Raw genomic sequence first — 24,968 nt, forward strand, 5'->3', positions numbered from 1 at the left:
GCCTCAAACTCACAGAGATCCGCCTGGCTTCCCGAGAGCTGGGATTAAAGGCGTGCGCCACCACCGCCCGGCCGGCTTCTTTTCCATTTTTAATTCCTTCTTCAGGATTCCACGCTGAAGAGCTCTTCACTGCTCCAGCCAGTCTCAGCCCGAGAGCGGGTTCGTGCAGACGCAGCGCCGGCCGGGCCGGAAGTGACGCACCGGATCCTATAAAAGCCGCGGCGGTCCCCGGGCGGTGCTCAGAAGGCTGGCGGGCCGCTAGGATGGCGGATGAGGAGGAAGACCCCACCGTGAGTGAGCGCCTCGGTCCCAGCCTGTTTCCTCACTCCCTCGGGCTCGCTCGCGGAGGCAGCCCGAACCTCGTGTTCCGTGGGGAATCCAGCCGAGTTTGGGAGCTCCGCAGCGTTCTCCCCTTCCTCGGATTTACCGGAGCCGTGGGGCAGGACGGGGAGCAGGAGTAGGCAGGGGACCCCCTTTGATCTGGACCTGACGGACACTTTTGAGACACCTTGAGGGTTATGGGGAGATCGAAGCGAATACTGCGGAATCGGCCCCCGCTGCTGCTAACAAAACTAGTGTAGATAGCGGAGAAACGATGGATTAAAGTCAGGAAGCTTGAAGTCCAAACTCCTTTTTCTCCCAGGAAGTCACTTAACTTCAGACATCGGGTTTCTTGTCATAAGATGGGATCGGGCCCACTTAGGGAAAGTTTTTAGTCCCATATTGTTAAGTGCTTGGCAAATGTTGGTTCCGATGACAGCAGAGGGTAGACTTTAGACCAGTATCAAGTCTTTTACTGTAGGATTGCCTAGCAGTGTGACAACTTAGTTGGCTAAACAAAACCCAGAGCCCGATGTCATTAGAACTTCTGCACACATAAGGTGTAGGGTTGTTAGGGGCCGTAATAGAAGCCTTCCTGCATGACTCATGAATTGGACTAGGTCTTAAGAACCCTTTGATGCTAGTTTTCATGATTTTGTGCTGTTTGGTTTAGCCTGTCACTATTGAAAATGAGAAAGGGTCACTCAATGGGCGTGGTGGCGCACGCCTTTAATTCCAGCACTCAGGAGGCAGGGGCAAGTGGATCTCTTAGTTCCAGGCAGACTGGGGTACATAGTGAGACCTTGTCTCAAAAAAAATAGATAAAAGAAAAGAAAAGAAAAAAAGAAAAGAAAGAAAGAGAAAGAAAAAAAGGCCTAGAGAGATAGCTTAGTGGTTAAGAGCACTTACTGTCTGTCACATCTGGCAACGAACAGTCACCTGTAACTCCAGCTCCAGTGGGTTGGACACCCTATTTTGGCCTCTGTGGTCACTGTAGGCACACACAATACACATAAATAGTGTCTTTCCAAAACAAACAAACTCCAAACAAAACAAAAGAGGAAAATGAAAAGGGCCTGGGGAGTGTAGTTCAGTGGTCGAGCATCTGCTTAGACTCTTGAGCTCCTAGGTTCAATTATAGCACACACAAAAGGAGAGAGACCAGAAAAGAGACTCAGTGGAATATCAGACGCAGTACAGTCATCCGACATGTCTTGATGTATTTTTAAATTTCTAGTTTGAGGAGGAGAATGAAGAAATTGGAGGAGGAGCAGAAGGTGGACAGGGGAAGAGAAAGAGACTTTTCTCTAAAGAATGTAAGTTGTATTTCACAATGCTGTTACTATGGAGGGTGAAAGCTTCTGAACATGTCCATTTAAAGTAGATTTATTGCTCTGCACATGTTTGCCTAAAGGGACAGTGTCCTCAGACTTGCCTATGAAGTTGTCTGTTTTTATTATTGTTTTGCTATAAGACAGTCTCTCTGTAGCCCTGGCTACTCTGGTGCTCACTGTGTAGCCCAAGCCAGCTTTGGATTGGTAGGTAGCAGTCCTCCTGCCTTAGACTCTCAAGTACTGGGATTACAGGTGTGTACCCCCATGTTCGGCATAACTGCTTTCTGAATCATGCATACTAATTCTGTGTACAGCATGTAAAATGATGAATGTGGTCATGATCACCTTTTTGGGGGGGCAGGGTTTTAGTTTTGATTTGTTCTTTTTTTTTTTTTTTTTTTTTGGTGGCCCTGGCTATCCTAGAACTTGCTCCATAGACCAGGCTGCCCTCAAACTCAGATCTCTCTGCCTCTGCCTCCTGGGTACTGGGATTAAAGATATGAGTCCCTACCACCCAGCCATATATCCTAGTATGGCTTCCAACTTGGTATGTAGATGAGTATGACTTTAAACTTCTGATCTTCCTGCTTTACTTCCCTGGTTGCTGGACTTATAGGCTTGTGTCACGATTCCCAGTTCATGCCTTGCTGAGGATTGGACCTAGGGCTTTGTGTACGTTAGGCTGACACTCTACTAATAACTGAGGTACATACATCCTGAGCACCACCACCATCATTTTCCTGTCTTTGTTTTTTGTTGTTGCTGTTTTTCCCTTCTTCTGATTTGTTTTTAGCAAGGTCTCCTGTATCCCAGACAGGCCTTGTATTATGTAGCTGAGGATGACTATGAAATTGTATTCCTCTTGTATCCACCTTTCAAGTGATGTAAGTTGAGGCTTTGGACTAAGGCGGTGAACAGGGCAGAAGGTGGTGAGGTGTGCACTACTAACAGTGGCATGGAGATTATAATGTACTAGCCTTCTGTCCTACTCCTTCAGCAGACAAGTTAGGCCCTTTAGGGCGGCGGCAAGGTTAGCCGTTTCTTCCTGTCATCGCCCGTACTAACTCCTGAAAGGCACCAAGAGAATGTACTCTCCATCTCCATGCCCGGGGTCCTTGGCTGAGCATTGAGAAGTACAGCAACACAGATTTATGCCTGAATGCGGTAGTATCTAAAAATTCTTGAAACTGCAAGATCAGCCTTTAACTGTCTAAATCCTTTTCCAGCCACACGTGGTGGCACGTACCTATAATCCCAGCTCTTGGGAGAGGTAGGGACAGGAGGATTTGGGGTTCAGCGTCATCCTCAGCTAGATAGTGAGTTTGAAGCCAGCTTATGCTATGTGAGATCCTGTCTCAAAACAACAAAATCCTTTCCAGTGTCTTCATTTTTTGTTTAAGTCTGACCACTGCCTGTTCTGTCTCCCTGATGCTAGCTACATGATTCTTATGTGTCATGTGGAGATATGAAAAGAATCCTTACACCAAAGCCCTCTAGAAGTGGTACTTACACTGTTTCTTGTTCAAACCTTTGGCTCAGTTTCAATTGCTTTACCTTTATGATGACAAGAGTTCGGAATTTTGACAGGCTTCTCTCATTGACTTAACAGAACCTTCGTGTCTCTTCATGGATCATGTTTTTGCTGTTTTTCTGCCAGCCTCTGGCTGTATAGTCCAGGTCGGCCTTAAACTGCCCTTCCTCTTGCCTCAGTAAGTCTCTCCTTCTACCATGTGGGTCCCAGGGATGGAACTCAGGTCCTCAGGCTCAGCAGCAGGTGCCCTTACCTGCTGAGCCATCTCCCTGGGCCATTTTTTTTTAAAAAAATTGTAATGTAATTACATCATTTCCTTTTCCTCCTTCCAAACCCTCCCATATACTCCACCTTGCTCTTTCGAAGTCAGGGCCTCGTTTTTATTGATTGTTGTACACACACACACACACACACACACACACACACACACACACCCCTAAATATGTTAATACAACTTGCCTTGTCTGTATAGTGTTAGTTTATGTGTGTTTTTCAGGGCTGACTATTGGTCTTGGATAGCCAATTGATGCGATCGTTTCTGGGAAGGCTTTTTCTCCCTTTCCCAGCATCCCTTAGTTGCCTATGGTTCTTCAAGGAGGGTTGAGGCCTCCTGGGCTCCCCCACTCTACATTAGCTTGTCTACTTTTGTTGTCCTTGTTTGCTTGTTCGTTTGTTTTTGAGAAGGGTTTCGTAGAGCCCAGGCTGGCCTTGTAACTGAAGATGGCCTCAAACTTCTGACCCTCCTGCTTCCACTTCCCAAGTGCCGAGAAGACAGGGATGTGCCACATGACCAGTTTTATTCAGTGCTGGGGATCAAACCTAGAGCTTTGAGCATGCTAGGCAGGAACCCTCCTGACTGAGCCACATCCCCAATTCTAAAGATTTCCTTTTATTATGGTAACACTTTCAAAGTATCCACTGCCAGTTGTCTATGCCTTTACCTTTGACCAAATACAGACAACTTCTAAATATGTACAGCTTCTATAATGCAGGTTTTCTGTTCCTAGTGAAATAGGTGAATTCTACCCGTCAAAATGTCTGTGACAGTGTCTTCCTCAATTATTTAGGAAAGAACAGCTTACAGTGGAAATTATAACAGACCTCATTAGCTAATGATAAAAGTTAGCATTCTCAGTGATGTATTGGCATGTACCTCTGATGTGAGATCCTTTCTCATAGCGTGTGAAAGCTTTCCAACCTCGGTATAATTACAAGAAAATGGCAGACAGCACAGTCTCAAGATCTGACTCGGATTCTCAAGAGTTGAGATTTTGAAAGACAGGGAAGAGCTAAGGAGCTGTCACTGGTTGGATGGAGAAAACTACAGGGTGTGACAAGTAGAGTGGAGTCTGGAATTGAGCCTGGGGAGTGTAGCCCAGTGGTAAGGACATTTCCCTACCATGTGGGGGTGGAGTAGATATAAGGAATCTGAACAGAAAATGGACCTAAGTAGAAAAATAAATACAATCTGAATAAGGTACTTGTACTAATGTTGATTTCTTAATTTTGATGAATATTTGTTGTATAAATGTTATAAGTGGAAGCTAGATATTGGGCATATGGAAACTTTCCTATTTTTATATCTCATCTGTAAGTCTAAAATTGTCTCTTAAAAAGGCAAGTTTTAAAAATAGAATTCAAAAGGAAATAGAGAACATTGGCTGCTCTAGTTGTTTTCTTCCTTCTTGTTGGGACCTAAAATCTCTTGGCATTTTGAACACCAGGGATAACTGTGCTCCAGACTGGCTTCCCAGTCACCCCGTTATTTCTTCTCCTTGTGGCCCCTGCCAGTTTTTGCTTCTGAATAGGAATTATTTCTATAATTCCAATACTCAGGAGGCTGAGGCAAGAGGATTATGAATTTGAGACCAGCCTGGGCTACCTGGAGAAACACTGTCTCAATCCCTCCCAAGTAGTTAATTAGATATTGATAATAGTAATCAAAATAAATAAAAACAATGTAAAAGGAATTGTTAATGTGCCTATTTCTTTTTTAAGAAATATACTCTTAAGCGTTTTTAAAAACAATATATAGTTTGTCATGGTGGTGCTTGCCTTTAATCCCAGCATTAGGGAAGGCTACCCAGGTCTACTTAGTGAGTTCCAGGTCAGCCAGAGCTACATAATGAAACTCTGTCCTTTACTTATTTTAATTTTTTTTTTTCTGAGACAGTTTCTCTGTGTAACAGCTCTGGCTGTCCTGGCACTTGATTTGTAGACCAGGCTGGCCTTGAACTCGCAGAAATCTGCCCACCTCTGCCTCCTGGGTGCTGAGATTAAAGGTGTGCACCACACCACACCTGGCTGACTCTGTCTTTTTTAAAATATTATTATTATTATATTTTATGTTCGTTGGTATGTGTATGAGTGTGCTGGTCCCATGATGCACAGGAGGGCAGGGGACAACTTTGTGACGTTGATTCTGTCCTTCCACCTTTGCGTGGGTTCCAGGGATTGAATTTAGGCCGTCAGGGTCGCACAGCAAGCATCTTTATCCACAGCTGTCTTTCTAGCCCTTCAACTTCCTCTCTCTCTCTTTTTTTTTTTTTCATTAAAGATTTATTTATTTATTATGTACAGTGCTCTGCCTGCATGTATGCCTGCTGGCCAGAAGAGGGCACCAGCTCTCATTACAGATGGTTGTGAGCCACCATGTGGTTGCTGGGAATTGAACTCAGGACCTCTAGAAAAGCAGCCAGGGCTCTTAACCTCTGAGCCACCTCTCCAGCCCCAACTGCCTCTTAAAAAAAAGACTTGCATACAGTAAATTGGGCATGTTCTAAGAGAACAACCTGGTGAGATTTATATCTGTGTGCTTATGGTCACTACTGAGATCAAAATAAAAGTAACCCTGGCACTTAGGAAGTAGAAGCAGGTTGAGCATCCTTATGAGTCCCATCTGTTCTAAGCTATAAAGAAAAGCATGACTGCTGGGGTTCGGATCGGCTGGAGTCACATTTAAGGTTCACTTTTTAACTAGTTGTGTGACCTCGAGGTGAGTCACTTCACTTGGTGCTTTAGTTTTCTCACCCATAGAAGGGGTGTCACTAGTGTCTAAATTAGAGGCCTGTCTAAGAATTCAATGAATTATATATGAAAAGCCTTAAAATAGTATCTGGCCTATAGGAACTACTAAAGTTTTTTAGCTATTTGCAGTTATTTTTATTCCTCTGAATTAGACTTTTCTTCTCTTTTGTATATTCTGTTCTTTCAGATGAAGCTTGAAAGGGCTTCAGCCTTTTTATTCTTTATTTTCTTTTTTAGCTTTTTTGAGGCAGGGTTTCTCTGTGTAGCACTGGTTGTCCTGGAGTTTAATCTGTAGACCAGCCTGGTCTCAAACTCACAGAGATCCGCCTGCCTCTGCCTCTCGAGTGCTGGGATTAAAGGCGTGCGCCACCACAACCGAATTGAGCCTGTTTCTTATAAGAAGGTAGTTGGAGCACTTTCTCTCATGTTCTTTCCCCTATGGTAATGATGGAGACCCTTCTGCTTTCTCTTTGCCACTGCCCCACTACCTCCCACACTTCCACATCACTTGCAGGAAAGGCTAATCTTTCAGGCCAGGTGTGGTGGTGCTCGCCTTTAATCCCAGCACTGGGAGGAAGAGGCAGGCCTGGTCTATAAAGTGAGTTTTAGGACAGCCACGGCATAAGAAGAAAAGAAAAGAAAGAAAGGCAAAGCTACCACTAGCCTTGTCCTTACTACATTTGAAGGTGTTGTGGGCACTAGTGAGTGGGTGGTAGAGGTTAGGCAAATGACAGCAGGGTTTAGTAGCTTGGGAGGAAGGGAGGTTTATGGAGGCTAAATAGTAAGACCGGTCATAAGCTGCTTAGACCTTTGATACCAAAATCCATGCTTGGAGACAATTGTAATATTTTGTTGTTTGTTTGAGGCACGATCTTCCTATGTAGACCAGCCTGGGCCTGAACTCAGAGTCACTTGTCTCTGATCCTTGACTGCTGGGATTGAAAAGCCATGTACTACCACACCCAGCCATAATTATGTTTTTAAACCATTGTTTATAATTTGGTTTAATTCTAGTTGGTATGGGAAGGGTGCTGGTGAAGTTGGTCAGTCTCTGAGTAAGCCAAAGCTCTTGTTCTTTCACAGTACGGTGTATGATGTATGGGTTTGGGGATGACCAGAATCCTTACACCGAGTCAGTGGATATTCTCGAAGATCTCGTCATCGAGTTCATCACTGAAATGGTAAGACCGTTTGTAACGATTAACTTTGTCATTTTTATTTTTGTAACTTGTTGCACGAATCTTAATTGGTCTTAATAAAAACCCAGAGCCAGATATCAGGGTGAAAGCTGAAAGATCAGAGAAACAGAGCAGCCACAGCCACCACTTCTTACCTCACCGATTCCTCAGCTTGAAAGAGACTGAGTTCCTGTCTCCTCCTGCCTTATATTCCTTTCTCTGCCCAGCTTTATCACTCCCTGTCTCAACCTTCCTAGTGCTGGGATTAAAGGTGTGTGATCCCAAGTGCTGGAATTAAAGGTATGTGCCACCACTGCCTGACTGTTTCTCTTTTAGACTGGATTAATCTCGTGTAGCCCAGTGTGGCCTCGAACTCACAGAAATCCAGACAGATCTCTGGAGCCTCTGCCTCCCAAGTGCTAGGATTAAAGGTGTGTGCCATCACTGCCTGACCTCTATGGCTAACTGTGTGGCTGGCTCTGTCCTCTGATCTTCAGGCAAGCTTTATTTCTTAGATTACAAACAATGTCACCACAGTAACTGTTTTAGTTCATTGAAGATTTGAAATTCTAAGCGTTAACTAACACTACAGCTTTTGAAATGAGCTGTCCATCTGAGTGCGGACTTGGTGCAAATTCCTGGCTTCATTGCCAGTAAGTTAAGTTGCCATTAATAATGGAGATTGCATAATGAAGTTTTATTTGTTTGTTTGTTCATTGATTTATTTCATTTTATATCTATGGTTGTTTTGCCTACAAGTATGTCTGTGTACCATGTGTGTGCCTGGTGCTCTAGGAGAGGGTGTTGGGTTCCCTAAAACTGGAGGTAGGTGGTTGTGAGCTGCCATGTGGGTGCTGAGAACTGAACTCCAGTCCTCTGGAAGAACAGCACTGAGCCATTTCTCCAACTTCCAAGTTTTATTTGTTAAAACGCAATATCCTTGAATAAAGTGTTATCCATAACCTCATACAGCCTAAGTTCTTTTTCTTTCAGTATTCATTTGAAGGTATGTACAGTTTATGTCATACCTTTGGGGTTTGTTTGGTTTTTTAAATCTTTGAGAGCCCTCTCCAAAGATAAAAACAAACCAAAAATTAAAATTAAGTAGCATGATGTTTTTTATTGTAGTAATCATAATAACATTCATTTTACTCTTAAATGCCTTACAATATGTGTTTCTTGTGTTTTAATATTTTATTTTAGTAGCCATATAAATTTATTTGAATTTCTCTCCCCTGATACAGGGTCTTATGTGTTTCAAGCTGGCTTCACTGTGTAGCTAAAGACAACCTTGAAGTTTTGATCCTCCTGCCTCCACTTCCTGAGTGTTAGGAGGGAATACAAGCTGTGCCATCAGGCCCATATGTTCACTGCTGGTGGTCAAACCCAGGCATTATACATGCTAGGCAAACTATCAAAGCTCAAACTGCTTCCCATATTGATTGTCCTACTAATTATGATTAACCCTAAGCTTATTGTGTAAGTTATTTACAGGTGGTTTTGTTCTGTGGTGTTTGAACTCAGGGCCTCTTGAATGCTTGGCAAATGCACTGTCACCAAGCTACATCTCCAGCCCTGAGTCTGACATCTTGTTTGGAGTTTTTGTTTGTTTGTTTTCCAGACAGGGTTTCTCTGTGTAGGCCTGGCTGTCCTGGAACTTGTTTATACAGACCAAGCTGGCCTTGAACTCACAGAGATCCACCTGCCTCTGCCTCTGAGTGCTGGGATTAAAGGCGTGTGCCACCATGCCTGGCCTGAGTCTGACATCTTGAATGACCACTTTTACGGATTTCTTCCTTTCTTTTCTTTGGATATATTAGCAGGGATGGGGTTACGGAATTTGGGTTTTTTTGTTTGTTTGTTTGTTTTTTTTTTTTTTTTTTTTGGTTCTTATGAATATTCACCCTTTATTTTGGATTATTTCCTTACTACACAATAAAAGTGAAGAAATTGCTCAGCAAGGGCTGAAGCTGAGCTTGATGGAAGACCACTTGCCTAGTGTGTGTAAGGGCCTGGGTCTAATATTGCACTGAAGGAAAACGTTAACAGTAATAGTGGTAGATCATGTCCTTAGCATGGGTGAGGCCCTGGGTTCAGTCCCCCAGCACCACATTAAATGACAGAGACTGGCATAATCCCAGAGTTCTAGAGACAGACAGGAGGATCGTTACAAGTTAAAAAATCCAACCTGGTCTATGTATAGCAAGTTCTAGACCATCCAGAGCAACATAATGAGCCTGTCTAAAAAAATAAAATAAGCCAAGCGGTGGTGGTGCAACACCTTTAATCCCAGCACTCAGGAGGCAGAGGCAGATGGATCTCTGAGTTCAAAGCCAGCCTGGTCTACAGAGTGAGTTCTAGGACAGGCTCCAAGACTACACAGAGAAGCCCTGTCTCGAAAAAACAAAACCAAACCCAACACTAACAAAACAGCCAGGAATGAGAGGATGTAATCTCAGCATGCTAAGCATTCTGGAAGCTGAGGCAGGAGGACCCCAGTTTCAAGTCCAGCCTTGGCTACATAGCAAGACTTTGCCGCAACAAACAAAAGCAAAGCTAGGCAGTGTGGTACATGCTTGTAAATCCCAGAACTTGTAGCAGAGGCAGGAGGATTGCCTCAACTGAGACCAGCCTGGGCTATGTACAGGGACCCTGTCTCAAAAGATGAACAGTGAGGAATCAGACAAGTGAGCCTGAGTTCAGGGTCAGGCAGGTCTATATAGTGAGTTCCAGGTTATATTGTGAGACCAAGTCTCAAAAACAAAACAGCAACAAATGTCACTGTTGTGTCTCCAAGTACAGATTTTGGTATCAAAGGTCTAAGCAGTCTTATGACCTGTCTTACTATTTACCCTCCATAAACCTCCCTTCCTCCCAAGCCCTTAAACCCTGATGTTATTATTTGCTTAATCTCTATTACCCAATCACTGTCACCCCAGAACACCTTTAACAAGACCACCTCTCCAACAAAACAAAAACTCCACCTATATCACAAAACAAAATGGATGCATCTCCAAATTTGGTAGATTTTGTTATTTTCGGTCTATTTCTCTCTATATCTGTCTGTCTGTCTTTTTGAGGCAGGGTCTCACTATGTAATTCTGTCCAGCTTGGAACTTACTATGTAAATGTTTATATAAACCAGGCTGGCCTCGAACTCACAGAGATCTGCCTGTCTCTATCTCTGCTGGGATTAAAGATGTGCATCACCTTGTCTAGCTCACTTTGGTAATTTTAATGTCCTTAATGCAAATAAAAAAAAGCCCATAAAGCATAAAGAAAATATTGCTAACTATGCAATAGAAAAGGAACAAGGAGATGACCGTACAGATGGTTCTCAAATGAGTAGCTGTAATTAGAAGAGAAAATCTTCAGCCTCACCAGCATGTTTAATAGCAAGTTAAAACACAAAAAGATTTGACTTTTAAAAATGAATGTATTTCCTTGTCTTAGACTCACAAGGCAATGTCGATTGGAAGACAGGGTCGAGTGCAAGTTGAAGATATTGTCTTCCTGATTCGAAAGGACCCAAGGAAGTTTGCTAGAGTTAAAGACTTACTGACTATGAACGAAGAGTTGAAACGGGCTCGGAAAGCTTTCGATGAAGCCAACTATGGATCTTGACACCATTTGGAATTTCTGGAATTTTGATATTTTATTTGGAAACCATGCGTTGTAATATCACGATTGCTAGGCACACAATGAAAGAGGTCTTCAATTTTAGCTTCATACCTTGAGCCTTTCCTTGCCTGCCTTGATCTGGCTGTATTTGAATTCTTTACTGGGCTTTAATGACTACTAACTTAAAATACAGCCGACCATGCAGTTCCAGCTCCACAAGGCAGACTTGTGTGTGCCAAGCTATATACCTTAGCTGCATAATATGCAGTCTAAATGTCCTTTGACTTTATGAAAGTTGAGACATGTCCTTTATGTATTTCAAGTTTTTATGACAGTGGCAGAGAGTTATTAAAGAGAGTGGACTGGTTTGTGTTTCTTTTAAGGAACTAAATTCTTGTAAGAGTTTGTTTTAATATTCTTTTCTAAAGAACACTTTCTTTTTTAAAGAAACTACTATTTGTTAAATACTAGTGGCCATCATCTTCCTTGATAGCAGTAAAACTTCTAAAAATAAATACTTCCAGTAGTAGGGATGGCAAGGCTTGTAACCCTGAGGTCAGGACAGGTGTAGGTGGTGTTCTAGTGACATAAATGTAAGTACTTTCAGTGTGAAAAATGTATAGTTAATTAAACCCATATGTGGCTGTGCAAACCATTTTTGTAGTAAAGGATATGCAGGCTTTGTGTGCATTTAGCTTATTGCATTAAATTATTATTCTATTTAGCTTATAATAAGGATTAAAATTGCATTTAAAGAGGTTACTGAATGTTATTCTGAAACTTACTGGTGCTTCTTAACATCCCTAAATCAGACTTGAGAAATACTTCCTGTTTAATCTGCTGATACAAAGAATAAAGAATGAAAACTTAAACACGCTAATATTTGAGTTTGCGACTTATTTATTTGTTATGATTTATTATGTACACAGTGCTCTGCCTGCATGTATGCCTTCAGGCCAGAAGAGGGCACCAGATCTCATTATAGATGGTTGAGAGCCACCATATGGTTGCTGGGAATTGAACTCAGGACCTCAGACCCTCGGGTTGGCGTCTGATCACATACACTCCTTGGTATGCTCAGATTTCTCTACCCCACATAGACACAAACGTAATTTTAAAAATTAAAAAAGCATGGTGGTGGAATAATATTTGTCACTATTTGGAGGGTGGGGTTTGAAACAGCATCTCTATACATAGTCCTGGTTGTCCTGGAATTCACTAAGTGGACCAGACTGGCCTTGAACTCATAGAGATCTACCTGCCTTTGCTTCCCCAGTGCCGGGAGTAAAGGCTTGTGCCATCATGGCCAGCTGTCTGCCACTATTTTTGCTAATCAGGGCTGCTCCATTCTGAAAAGTGTACTAAAGAATTACACTGAATGCTATTCAATTTTTACTTACTTTGTGCAGAAAAGTGTGTACCCTGACTGACTCAATGTCCCAGTCATTTTAAATGGCTTACTTTTCTACTAATGACCATTTTACTGTTTATATAACATACAATTTTAAAAATTAACACACACACACACACACACACACACACATACACACACGTGTATCTATGTGTAGGTATGTACACAAGAAAGAGTACATGTGCCCAAGGAGGCCAGGATTTCAGATCCCCAGGAGCTGGAGTTACAGGTGTTTGTAAGCCAGCTAATGTGGGTCCTGGGAACCAAGTTTTGGTCATCTGCAAGTAGTATACACTCCAAATTGCTGAAACTAATCCAACCCTGGTTGGGGGGTTTTGGTGGTTGTTTTTTGTTTGGTTGGAAGGAGATGTTTTGAGATGGTCTTTTGTAGTGTAGACTGGCTTTGAATCAACTCACTATGTAGCTGAACTTCATCCTTGACCTTCCATCTGCCACATGCTGGGATTACATTTATGTACCACTGTCACTCTGCTTTTTGTTTTGTTTTTACTCTCAAGAATTTTTTTTTTTTTTTTTTGTTTTGTTTTTTTTGAGACAGGGTTTCTCTGTGTAGCTTTGTGCCTTTCCTGGAACTCACTTGGTAGCCCAGGCTGGCCTCGAACTCACAGAGATCCGCCTGGCTCTGCCTCCTGAGTGCTGGGATTAAAGGCGTGCGCCGCCGCCGCCGCCGCCGCCGCCGCCGCCGCCGCCGCCACCACCACCACCCAGCAAGACTTTTTTTTTTAACATTATTTATTATGTATAGAGTTCTGCCTGCATGTATGCCTGCTCGCCAGAAGAGGGTGCCAGACCCCATTACAGATGGTTGTGAGCCACCATGTGGTTGCTGGAAATTGAACTCAGAACCCCTGGAAGAGCAACCAGTGCTCTTAACCTCTGAGCCATCTCTCCAGCCCAATCTCAAGACTTTTTAAGGTGCCAAGTGATAGAATGCAAAACGAATATAAGCAGAAAAGGGACTTGACTTACTGGCTTACTTAGTTGAAACATGGGAAAGAGGATGGGACTGACTTCAGGCTTGACTGGACTCTAAGGCTTAAGAAGAATCAAGAACATGGGTAACAGTTCTAGGGTTCTGTCCTTAACAACTTCTGAATGAGGAAACTGTTGCACTTCCTAGTTGTGGTGGTTTGAATGACAATGGCCCCATAGCTCATGTTTGAATGTTTGGTCCCAGTTAGTGGAATTGTTTAGGAAGGATTAGGAGGTGTGGCTTTCTTGGAGGAGGTGTGCCACTAGGGATAGTAGGCTTTGAGATTTCAAAAGTTAGGCCCAGTCCTAACAGCCCTCCCCTCCATCTTTCAGATCTCGTATAAGCTCTTGTCTACGGTGCTAGTACCATGCCTACCTGCCTGCTGCCATGCTCCTCACCACAGGGGGCCGTGTACTTACCTTCTGGAACTGTAAGCCAGCCCGATTAAATGCTTTTCTCTTGGAAGAAATGGGTGATGGTGGTGCATGCCTATAGTCCCGGCACTTGGGAGGCAGAAACAGGAGGATCTCTGAATTTGAGGCCAGCCTGGTCTACAAAGCAAGTTCCAGGACAGCTAGAGCTGTTACACAGAGAAACCTTGTCTCTGAAAAAATAAACAAACAAACAAATAAAAGTTGTCGTGGTCATTGTATCTCCTCATAGCAATAGCACAATAACTGAAACACTAGCACAGGAAATTCTAAGAGTTAGGATTGATTGTCTTGGCTCTGGCCAGGAAGAAGTATGTTATATCCAGGACCTCCTGCTCCACCTCTATGGTAAAGATGTTCCTCATTTGGTAGAGTGCTTACCTATCATGCTTAAAGCTCTGGGTTTGATCCTCAGCACTTCATAAACCTATGGTAGTGTACCCACACCTATAATCTGGATCTCAGGAGATGGAGGCAGAAGGATCAGAAGTACTGAGTTGGTGGCCAGCTTGAGATACGTGAGATCCTTACTGTCCCCACCCCACCCCACCCCCACACAAAGGCATAGAGTAGGCCTGGGAAGCAAAAAAAGAGAGATTGGATAAGTCTCACTGTACAGTCCATCACCCAGCTGCCCATGATTGAACTCAAGGATCTTCCTGCCTCAGTCTCCTGCATGCTGGGGGCTTACAGGTTGTTTGTTTGTTTGTTTATTAATATTTTTATCTTTTGTTTTTTCGAGACAGGGTTTCCCTGTAGCTTTGGAGCCTGTCCTGGAGGTCGATCTGTAGACCAGGCTGGCCTCAAACTCACAGAGATCCACCTGTCTCTGCCTCCTGAGTGCTGGGATTAAAGGCATGCACCACCACCGCCTGGCAATTACAGGTAGTTTATTAATTTTGAGTTCTTGTAGTAAAGGATGATAGTTACCTTCCAACATCTAGAGTAGACACTAACTACATGTAACAATTTCGTTAAAATTAAACAAAATTGAAAATGTAGTTTCTCAGCTGCACTTGACGTATCCCAGGTACTCAACCCCATGACAGTGGCCAGTGTAGCACTGGACAGAGCTGATCTAACACATTTCCATTTTCACAGAATTTTTTTTTTTTTTAACAATGATGATTAGAGGGCACAGGTGCTCCTTCCTCAGTTCCTTGGTTTTACATATGCATATAGTATAATAGAATAGCATAATGAGCCTCAGCATCAATAAGTAACCAACTCTTTGCCAACTTGACAGTAGTATTAAACCAACTTCATCAGCAAATGGAGAGCACATCCATCTCCCAAAGTGGAGCCACAGAAGACATGCTCAAGAGAGTGACAGAAGAACATGAATACCAGCTTACGAATGTAAGTAAAACTTGTCCCCTTGCCTCTAGGCAGACACACAGAAACAGAAACAGTATAATGAGGGTAGATCATAATGAGGGAAATTATAGGAATGCGCGTCCAGAGCATCAGATAAGCTAGAATGGAGTCAGTGTAGTTATGGGGAAAGCGGCTCACCAGGTCTGAGAGTGCAGAGGTGTGTGTTGCCTAGGAAAATGCCCTCGGATCATTTGTCTCATTGCTGACGCTGGAAATTTAGCTTGATTTTTCATGTGCCTTAACAAGACTCATTCATGGTGTCTGCTTGTCACTTTAACATGACTTTGAATATCTAATTTACTTAAATGTTGAGTTTAGAGGTCATTCTTTCCCACTGTACTGATGGACTGTATGTATCCCTTCAAATCCTGAGCCCAAATAAACCCTTTATAAGTTACTTCTGTTAGGTATTTGGTCACGTGGATTAAAAAAAAAAAAAGTCAGCTCAGTGGTAGAGCCCTTGCCTAGCAAGTGCTAAGGCCCTGGGTTCGGTCCTCAGCTCCAGAAAAAAAAAAAGTAACCATTACAACATACATTATTTACTCAGATGTCATAGAACGTCAATTAAATGGCTTCAAGCTCATTCCTTATTTTCTATTATACTTATTTTGTATGTTTGCTTATGTGCACGCATGTACCATTGTAGTCGTGTCGAGATCAGAGGACAGCTTGTGGGAACTGGGTCTTTCCTTCCACCAAGTGGGTCCCTGAGGTCCGACTTAGGCCATCAGGTTTGGTTGTAAGTGCCTTAGTTCACAGAGCCACCTTACTGACCCTGGAGTATTGTTTTACTTTACAAAATTACGTTTATTAATGCTCAGATATTAATGTAAACAAAACATCCCTCTTATTTGAAACAACGATGTGTTTTTAAATTACATTAAACCATATACATGTGTAATTTAAGCTTTGTTGAGGAGCCTTGGTATAGCCATGTAAACGTTTTCTTTGTTTGTTTGTTTGGAGGAGGAGGTTTGTGGTGACAGGGAAGGAGTTAAGGTGGGATCTCATGTAGCCCAGGCTATTGTGGAACTCCCTATGTAGAAGAGGCTGGCCTTGAACTTCTGATCCTCCTGCCTCTTGCTACTGGGGATAGAGCTGTGGGCTACCACATCTGGCCCTGGATTTAATCCTGGATCTGTTTAAGGAGAAGCAGTGATGGCGGTAAAAGTGTTTCTCCCAAGGCCAGGCTGCTGCTGACCCTGAGGCACAAACCCTGGTGTGCTTAGGATCTAGTGAGCCAAGCAGCTCTTTTTAAATCAAGTCCCCTCATTTCCACTGAACTCCCTCTGGACACCTTGGATTAAAATTTCCTTGTTTAGGTTTGTGCTCAGATTCCTTTGTGACACTTGGGGAGGAAACCCAAAAGCTTCTGTTTGCCTTTTTAGACATGAGATTTGAGAATCATCTTCAAAAGCATCCACCTTAGCCTGTAGACATTTAAGTCACAGGGCGCCATGAGTCATTTTGTCATGTTAGAACCTGCGTTTCCAAATGATGCCTGACCCAGTTCCTGAATCACAGTAGGCATTCAGGAAACACTTAGTGAATGGCTGAGGCGGCACCTCAGGATCTAAGGACAGTCCAATCTAAGAAAGCTTTGTCTTTTCTGACCAGGTTGCTGCTATGCAGCTGGGGGAGCGACAGCCAAAAGATCTAATCTCAACACTGGCTGAGTATAGAAGGAAACGAGACACTTAGGTACCAGATATTAAGGTCAGACTGTAGGAGCTGATGTTTCACTCGGAAGCAAATACACAAAGCCATCGCATTATCAACGCACAAGTGGTAAGGTGTACCTGCTGTCTTATTCCGGTCTGGTCCGTTTCTTACTCACTTGTACCACCTTTCTCCAGAAGTATAAACAGTATGTATTTGCTTCTAACAGTGCTGATTTTTACTGAAAATTTAGATGTACATTGTAACACTATGCCATAGAGTATGGGGGGCATAAATACAAAATCCTCCCTCCTCCCTACCTCATTAGAGTAAGGTTCATTTTCTTTAAGCTATTGAGTAAATTTTGATACAAGAAAGTAGGGTAGGAAATAAGGTCTTAAGAGTTAGATGTTACTGTCTAGGTGTCTTGATCATTTTTTTTTTCTCAGCCAATTAAAGAAATAAAAGGCAGTGAAAAATCTCAGACATAACACACAGCAACAGGCAACAAACCATTAAAGTGAAGCACACACACACACACACACACACACACACACACACACACGCTCCCCACAGAGCAGAGGGGGGATTCAGGAAGTAGTCTGTTTTCCCCACGGAGGACTGGGAGTTTTAAGTGTTTTTGGTGTTCTGAAATAGGTGCCCTTCCCCTAATTTTGAGCTGGCCAGTTTAGACAAAGACGAGCTAATAGGCCTACAGCTTCAGGCAAACAGTGTATTACAGTGGTATGGGGCAGGTTCCTTTCCCCCAGCTCGAGGTTGGCTTGGTCATTGAGACAAATAAAGGGGAGCGAATAGGTCTGCAGCTTCAGGAACACAGGTTCAGGACCGACCCTGAATGCATCTGACCAGTCCAGACTGGTGAGCTGGGAGAGGAGCCCTGCGGGCGGGAAAAAAGGCCCCTCAGGCCCTTGTCTCAGGTCAGAGAGGGGAGGAAGAAGCTGCAGTTTGCCGTGTGTATTATCTATCTGTGTTCCTTTTCCTGTCTGTCTGTCTGCCGACATCTGCTCACCTCTGGGTCAAGACTGATTAGAATGTCTAGATTCCAGGCTTGCTGCATGTCCACTATGGAACCTTGGGCAAAAAATTATTGCCTTTCATCACTCTAATCTTTTTTGTTCGTTTGTTTTTTGAGCAGGGTTTCTCTGTGTAGCTCTGGCTGTCTTGGAACTCGCTCTGCAGACCAGGCTGGCCTCGAACTCACAGAGATCCACCTGTCTCTGCCTCCAGAGTGTTGGGATTAAAGGCGTGCGCCACCTACGTCGTGCTATGAGAGGCATCTTAAGAGGGATTGTGAGGCATGAACACTATGTTGTGCTTCTTGACTGCCCAAACCAACCCAGTACCAGAAAAACAGGATGCTGTTGTTTTTCTTCTATCACATTTCTGACTCTATTCACAGTTATCTGATTGTACATGATTGGCATCTTTCTAGATCTCATTGAAGATTTAAACATTTAGATGCTTTTGCCACTGTCTGACAGGCAAAATTTAGGTGTAGTTCTTTAGATGAACTATCCTGGCAGAATATTGAGACCATTTCCAGGAGGCATCATGTCTGCCACTTGTTAGATTCTGATGTTCTGTGAAGCATTTTTAAAATATGAGGGCCCCAGGTAATGTTAGATTGTGTTTATACTTCTTTTCCTATTTTCTTCCATCACTGAGAAGATTCATAATCAATGTTACCAGAGTTGTTTGGGTCAGAGCCTGGGTCCTGGCAGCCCCAATAATCGCCGTTCAGTTACCTGTCCTCAGTATGCCAATTAAACAGACAAGTCATAGAGAAAGGGCACATTCAGTGTGGCCACATGAGGGGAAGAACAAACGAGCGCTCTCCACATCTGTCTTCAGGGCACCGACATGAGGGTCAGAAGCAAGCATGGCTAAGTCGTCCTGGCCTGGGCTTCAGCCTCTGCTACCAGGCAGTCTAACCCGTGGTCAACATTGTGTGGCATCTCCTTCCTGGAGACCAAGTCTGCCTCTGGATGGCACCCACTTCAGCCTTTCAGCATGAGATTCCCCCCAGAAATTCCAATGTCCTAGGGACTATCTCAATAGTCTGGTAACTGAGAGGCGGGGTACACATTTTCCTACAGAATATCTTCATTTCTGCCAAGCTTGTGGTGGTTTGAATAAGAATGGCCCCCATCGGCTCATATATTTGAATGCTTAGTCACCAAGGAGTGGCACTATTAGGATTGAAAAGATTAGGGAGTGAGGACTTGTTGGAGGAAGTGTGTCACTGAGGGGTGAGGGGATGGGCTTTGAGTTTTCAAAAGCCTATGACAGGCCCAGAGTCTCTCTCATTTTTTTTTTCCCCCGTGTAGTTTTGGTGCCTGTCCTGGATCTCGCTCTGTAGACCAGGCTGGCTTCGAACTCACAGAGATCCGCCTGGCTCTGCCTCAGGCGTGCGCCACCACTGCCCATCATCAGAGTCTCTCTCTTTGACCATGAATCAGGATGTAGTTCCCTCTATTGCTCCAGTGTCTGCCTGCCATGATGATAATGGACTAAACCTCTGGAACTGTAAGTCAGCCCCAGTTAAATGCTTTTTCTTGAAATAGTTGCCTTGGTCATGGAGTCTCTTCACATCAATACAATAGGGACTAAGATACTTGTTAAATGATTTTCTTCCAGGGTTTAGGTGAACTGGGCAATTGATGTTTTGAAGTTCAGATTTTTTAAAAAATTTTCTCCCTGAATTTAAAAATGTTCTCCCTACAACTTTTCCTTTAAACTATGACTTATCTTTTCAATTTCTCCTCCTTTTTGTATGTATATGTATGTGTGGGTATGTGTCCATGGGAAGCCAGAAGTTGACATTGGATGTCTTCTCTGATTACTCTTCATCCTGTTTATCAAGGCAAGGTCTCTCCTTGAACCCAGAGCTTGACAGTTAGTCAGCTTGTGTCTCTCACTCCCATGGTCCCATCTCAGCCTCCGCAGCTCTGGGATTACAGGTGGCCACCAGTCTCGCACAGGTGCTGAGGATCCCAACCCCGTTCTTCAGAATTGCATGGTGAGCACTGTCCACAGACCCACCTCTCCAGTGCCGTCTTATTTTGAGACTGGGTAGGGCTTTACTATGTAGCTGAGCTCAGGCTGGCCTCCAACCCCCAGTACTCTTCATCCTGCTGAGTTAAAGGCATGCACCAACATACCTGGCCTTAAAAAAAAAAAAAAAGCCACAGTAATCATATGGTGATAGAGGACAACTTGCAGGAATTTGTTCTCTCCTATCATATGGTTCTCAGAGACTGAACCCAGATCATCAGCTCGGTGGCAATTGGCTTGACCTGCTGAGCCATCTTTTTAGTACTTTTTGTTTTTGGAGACAGAACCCTCTGTAGCCCAGGATGACCTTGAACTCTGTATAACTGAGGATGACATCAAACTCAGTCCACAGTCTCTGCCTTTCAAGTTCTGTGATTCACCTGACTTTTTTTTTTAAATTGGATTTAAAATTTTTTTTATTATTATTATTTTAGTTTTTTTGAGACAGGGTTTCTCTGTGTAGTTTTGGTGCCTGTCCTGGATCTGGAACTCACTTTGTAGACCAGGTTGGCCTCGAACTCACAGAGATCCACCTGCCTCTGCCTCCCGGGCACTGGGATGAAAGGCATGCACCACCACTGCCTGGCTAATTCCTGAAGGTTTAATTTAGCTCCTTGAGCGTCACATATTTGGGAGAATACTACTGCACAAATATTGTAGGAGTGAGGCTCCTACTGTAAATACAAGGACAGGCAAAAACTGACTAAGTGCTTCAAGGAAGGATTAGCTTTACACATGGAGAAACTGGAAGGGGCAGACAAGCTGCTAAGTTTTCATGGAAAGAGGTGGAGTATGGAAAAGAGGAAGGAAGCAAGATTTATTCCATTTAACCTTTATTAATAAATTATTGGATATAGAATAACAGTGGAAATCATATTTTATATACATAATAGAAGTGCACAGAGATCTTCTACATCTGCAAGTGTCAGACCTGTTGTGTTAGTTCCTTTTCTATGGCTATGACAAAACACCATGACCAAGGTAACTTCTAAAAGAAAGCATTTAATTTTGGACTCGGGGTTCCAGAGGGTTAGTCCATGATATCACGGCAGAGAGTATGTTAGCAGACAGGGAGGCAGGATCCTGGAACAGTAAGTAGCTAAGAGCTTTACATCTGATCCCCAAGCACCAGACATAGAACTAACTAGGAATGGTCTGGGCTTTTGAACCCTCAAAGCCCACCCCCCAGTGACACACTTCCTTCAACCAGTCCACACCTCCTAATCCAGTGGTTCTCAACCTTACTAATGCTGTGATTCTTTAATACCTTCCTCACGTTGTGGTGACCCCCCCCCCCAAGCATAAAATTACTTTCATTGCTACTGTTATGAATCGAATCATAATGTAAATGTCTGATATGTAGGATATCTGATACACGACCCCTATGAAAGGGTCCTTCCACCCTCAGGGTGAGAACCACTCCCCTAATCCTTCCCAAACAGTCCACCAACTGGGGGACGACATATCATTCATATCATTCAAATCTATGAGTCTACGGGGGCAATTCTCATTCAAGCCACCACACCTGTCCACGCTATTTTGGGACACGACGTCACCCGGTGCTTCTGGGCCTCCATCCTCCTTCCAGGCATCTCCAAATCCTTAAGGGTACAGACCTTGAGAGCCAGGAGGCTGCCCAGTCTTAGTTCCTGCCCCCGCGGTAGGCCCCGCCCACAGGCCCCGCCCTAAGCTCCGGGGCCGGCCCGGCCGCCTCTCTTCTGCGCAGGCACCTGCCTAGCCGCCCCGCGAGGAGGGGTCCTGAGACGGCCCGAGGGACGAGCCGTGATTGGCTGCAGCTGGCGGCCGGAGCCCTGCTCCAGCGGCGCTTGACAACCGCAGTCTGCGGAGCCGAGCGGTCGGAGGCGGGATAAGGGCGGACGCGAGGAGGGCCGGCTGACGAGCGGATGGATTGACGTGCGGGCTGCTGAGCCCAGACCGCCGCCCTCGCGCTCGCGCCTCAGCCGGGAATTGGCTGCCTTGGGCTCCGGCCGCCGGCCTCTCCGCCGCGTTTCCCCCCCGCCGCCGCCGCCGCCGCCGCCGCTTCTGCCGGCTCCGCCCGGAGCCCTCAGGTGAGTGGATTCCAAGAGGCGGAGGCGGGCCGCCGGGCACCGTGGGTTGCCATGGTCACCCGTCGCCACCTGTCACGATCCTGATGAGGCGCCGACCCCGCGGCCCCCTGGGTGGCGTTTGCGGCCGGGAGGAGGGTCTTGGGTAGGCTCGGGTGGTGACTGCCGAGAAGACGGGGCGCGGGTGAGGCCCGGGTGTCTAGGGGACAGGACCTGGGACCCGCCAGGCCGTCTCTCCAGGCCGCCGCTCCTGGACCACACCTTCCCCTCGTTGCCAGCCCGATTCCGGCGGCCGAGCGATGCGCCTCGCCCTGGCGTGGGCTACCCACCTCGCCGCTGCGGAGGGGCGCGAGGCGGGCTGGCTGCGCTGCATCTGCCTCGCCCCTCCGCTGGGTTGGAGCGAGACGGAGGGCTGCGCTCTTGTCCCTTTCCCGGCTCGGCGAATGGGTAGGGAGTGGCGGGGCTGGGGGAAGACACGGGGTGGAGGGGATCGGGTTTGCCCTCTCTGACATCAGTGGTCACTAGGAGCAGGCCTTTGGGGGGTCTGGGAGGGTGGCGACAGGGGCATGGACTGAATTTCGAACGCGGGTTGTGCCTGGGGCGCGGGGAGGGGGGGCGCCTGCGTAAAAGACACCGGAGGAGGTTGTGGAACTCAGAGGGTTAAGCCTCTTAGCTGTATTGGGGAGAAAAAGATTGGGGCTCCAGCTCTGGGATGACGCCTGGGCAAAGGGGTAGAGACCAAGGTAGGCAGGAGTAGAATTTGACCTGATGATTTTTTCCCCCTGTACATCCAGGCATAACTACGAATGATGTCTGAGGGGAGCTTCTGGTTTCCTTTTTTTTTTTTTTTTTGGCAACTTGGTTCTCACTGCATAATGAAAGGAGAAGTCTTTGTTCCACCCAGATTCATCGGTTGAAATCCTGACACTTAGTTTCCCCCTTTGTTGTAGAGTTCATAGAATGCTATTAAAAAGTTAATGGCACAGAAATTAACATACAGGTTTAAAAGGGCTATAAATCTTTTTCACAGAAAATACAAATTTAATTTTTTTTTTGTTTCAAGTGTTGGCATATGTTACGTTAACATTTTACTAGAAAGGAGAAACGCCTAGAGCCGATTTTCCTTTATATGGCACATTCTGGAGGTCTCATTTATGAGGAAGAGATGTAATGAATCATTGTACGTTCATTGCTTCCAACAACAAAATAACACACACGGGAAAGACAACTAAGTAACCCGTAGGTAAAGCAAACAAAACATAAACTCCTTGAATTGGGGTGCCATTATTGATTGTATGTGTGAGTGTGTGACATTTAACTTGTTATTTCCCACCCTGCCACTTCTGGTTTTTGTCCCTTCTATGAAAATCGGTAATAGGAATGTATCATAAGATACGTTAACCAATGTTTCCAGTTATATAATTGTGCACAGTCTCTTTTGTTTTGTGAAATAATTTGTTACTGAATGGGTACCATATGACTTGTTTAGTATATGGTGCAGTTTGAAAAACGTTTCAAAATAAGAAAAATGCCCAATTTTTCTTGGTAGTTCAGTTCCCTAGAAATCATATTGCCTGGATTTAAGCTTCCCTTTGCTACTGTAATTACAATCTTGTAATTTATCCTATCATTGACCTTGTTTTCTTTCTTATTCTGTAACATAGGGATAATGCCTGGTGTTGTTTTAGTCTGAGAGGGACTGTGATGTTGAAAAAAATTCATTTGCAAGCACGTTGAGAAAATAGGAAGGCATCTATTGAGTATATTTTATTAGAGGGACACTGACAAGGGTCATTACCATTTTCTGTGTGCTCTTTTTAACATTTCTACATCCAGGACCTTGTTTATTACAGGGGCCCTAAAGGATTTAAGGGAACACTTGAGGTGCATCGCCATTCTTGGTAGAGTTTTTTTTTTTTTTTCTTATGTGGTGGTGTGGGTGAAAAGGGGTTTTCTTCTTGTATGTAAGGGTTAGTGATGCTTTCTTGCAAATAAGGCTACTACTAATAACTGACTTGAATTATATTTGGCACTGGATAATCCTCACGGTGGATCACGGGTTCTTGACTAATGAAGACATAGCTTTTATCCCCTCTGACGTACGTTTTTCAAATTGAGGTATTGACACCATTTCAGGCTGAGGTGCAGTTTGGTGGTAGAGTACTGTCTAGCTTCCACAAGACCCTGGGCTTGATCCCCAGAACAACAGAAATAAAGGATGAATAAGCTTCAGTATCCAAGAAACAGATCTGTAGGCATGTAAATGACGCAGGAAGTACTCCTTAATTTCACTTGGATACATTTGTACAAAACAAAGATGACAGAAAGAGGAGGCAATATTAACATTAATTTCTAAGGTAACCTTTAAGATTTCAAAATAGATTTCCTGTTGGAGTTCAGGTGAGCTCTCAGCTGAGTTTAGTTTCTTCTGTCCTTAAGCACAAAAGTTTAAGAAGCTTAGTGAATGAAGGGCAAGTCCTACATAGCACAGGACAACAATCAAATTTCATTTCTGTAATTCCAGTTTTTGAACATTTGACTGATATTAGGTTCACCAATACTTAAATTCGAATAATCCCTTCTTGGTTTAAGCCCTGTAAAAAGTTAGGGTACTGTAACAGGAATGGTGCGGATAGATGAATGGTTCTCAACCTGTGGGTCGTGACCCCCTTGAGGGTTATCAAAGGACCATATCACAGGGGTCACATATCAAATATTTACATTAAGATTCACAACAGTAGCAAAATTACAGTATGAATTAGCAATGAAAATAATTTTTATGGTTGGGGTCACCAGAATGTGAGGAAGGTTGGGAACTCCTGATTTAGATAGACTGACTCCTTTCATTCTGGGCCATGTACTTAATTTTCTCTAGAGGCAAATTTCATACTTCTGAGCAGAAGTGCAATCCCCTGTAAAATGATGATCACGGGGGCATGAGAA

The 24,968-nt window shown here is 44.2% G+C and overlaps 2 protein-coding genes across 3 annotated transcripts in view; both read left to right on the top strand.

Moving 5' to 3' along the window:
* Nucleotides 1–207: 207 nt before the first annotated feature.
* Taf13 (TATA-box binding protein associated factor 13) lies at nucleotides 208–11,403 on the top strand. Its single transcript, XM_059266100.1, has 4 exons — nucleotides 208–290; nucleotides 1,559–1,637; nucleotides 7,297–7,394; nucleotides 10,845–11,403. Exons 1-4 carry the CDS (start codon nucleotides 264–266, stop codon nucleotides 11,013–11,015), a joined length of 375 nt encoding a protein of 124 aa, XP_059122083.1. The 5' UTR covers nucleotides 208–263; the 3' UTR covers nucleotides 11,016–11,403.
* A 10,353-nt stretch (nucleotides 11,404–21,756) lies between these two features.
* Nucleotides 21,757–24,968, top strand: part of Wdr47 (WD repeat domain 47) — a 54,414-nt gene continuing 51,202 nt past the window's right edge. Inside the window, exon 1 of one of the 2 annotated variants that reach the window (XM_059266102.1) lies at nucleotides 21,757–22,028. The gene's annotated coding sequence lies outside the window, so the exon portion shown is untranslated. The remainder of the gene's footprint in view (nucleotides 22,029–24,968) is intronic. The other variant, XM_059266101.1, reaches the window with a different exon arrangement.

Source organism: Peromyscus eremicus, chromosome 6 (genome assembly GCF_949786415.1).
Source record: "Peromyscus eremicus chromosome 6, PerEre_H2_v1, whole genome shotgun sequence".
Lineage (NCBI taxonomy): Eukaryota > Metazoa > Chordata > Mammalia > Rodentia > Cricetidae > Peromyscus > Peromyscus eremicus.

Excerpts from the sequence above, each read along its gene's own strand:
- Taf13 (XM_059266100.1), top strand. The coding sequence starts at position 264 with ATGGCGGATGAGGAGGAAGACCCCACC. Across the intron at positions 291-1,558 it reads ATGAGGAGGAAGACCCCACC|TTTGAGGAGGAGAATGAAGA; the intron begins GTGAGTGAGCGC and ends TTAAATTTCTAG. Across the intron at positions 7,395-10,844 it reads TCGAGTTCATCACTGAAATG|ACTCACAAGGCAATGTCGAT; the intron begins GTAAGACCGTTT and ends TCCTTGTCTTAG.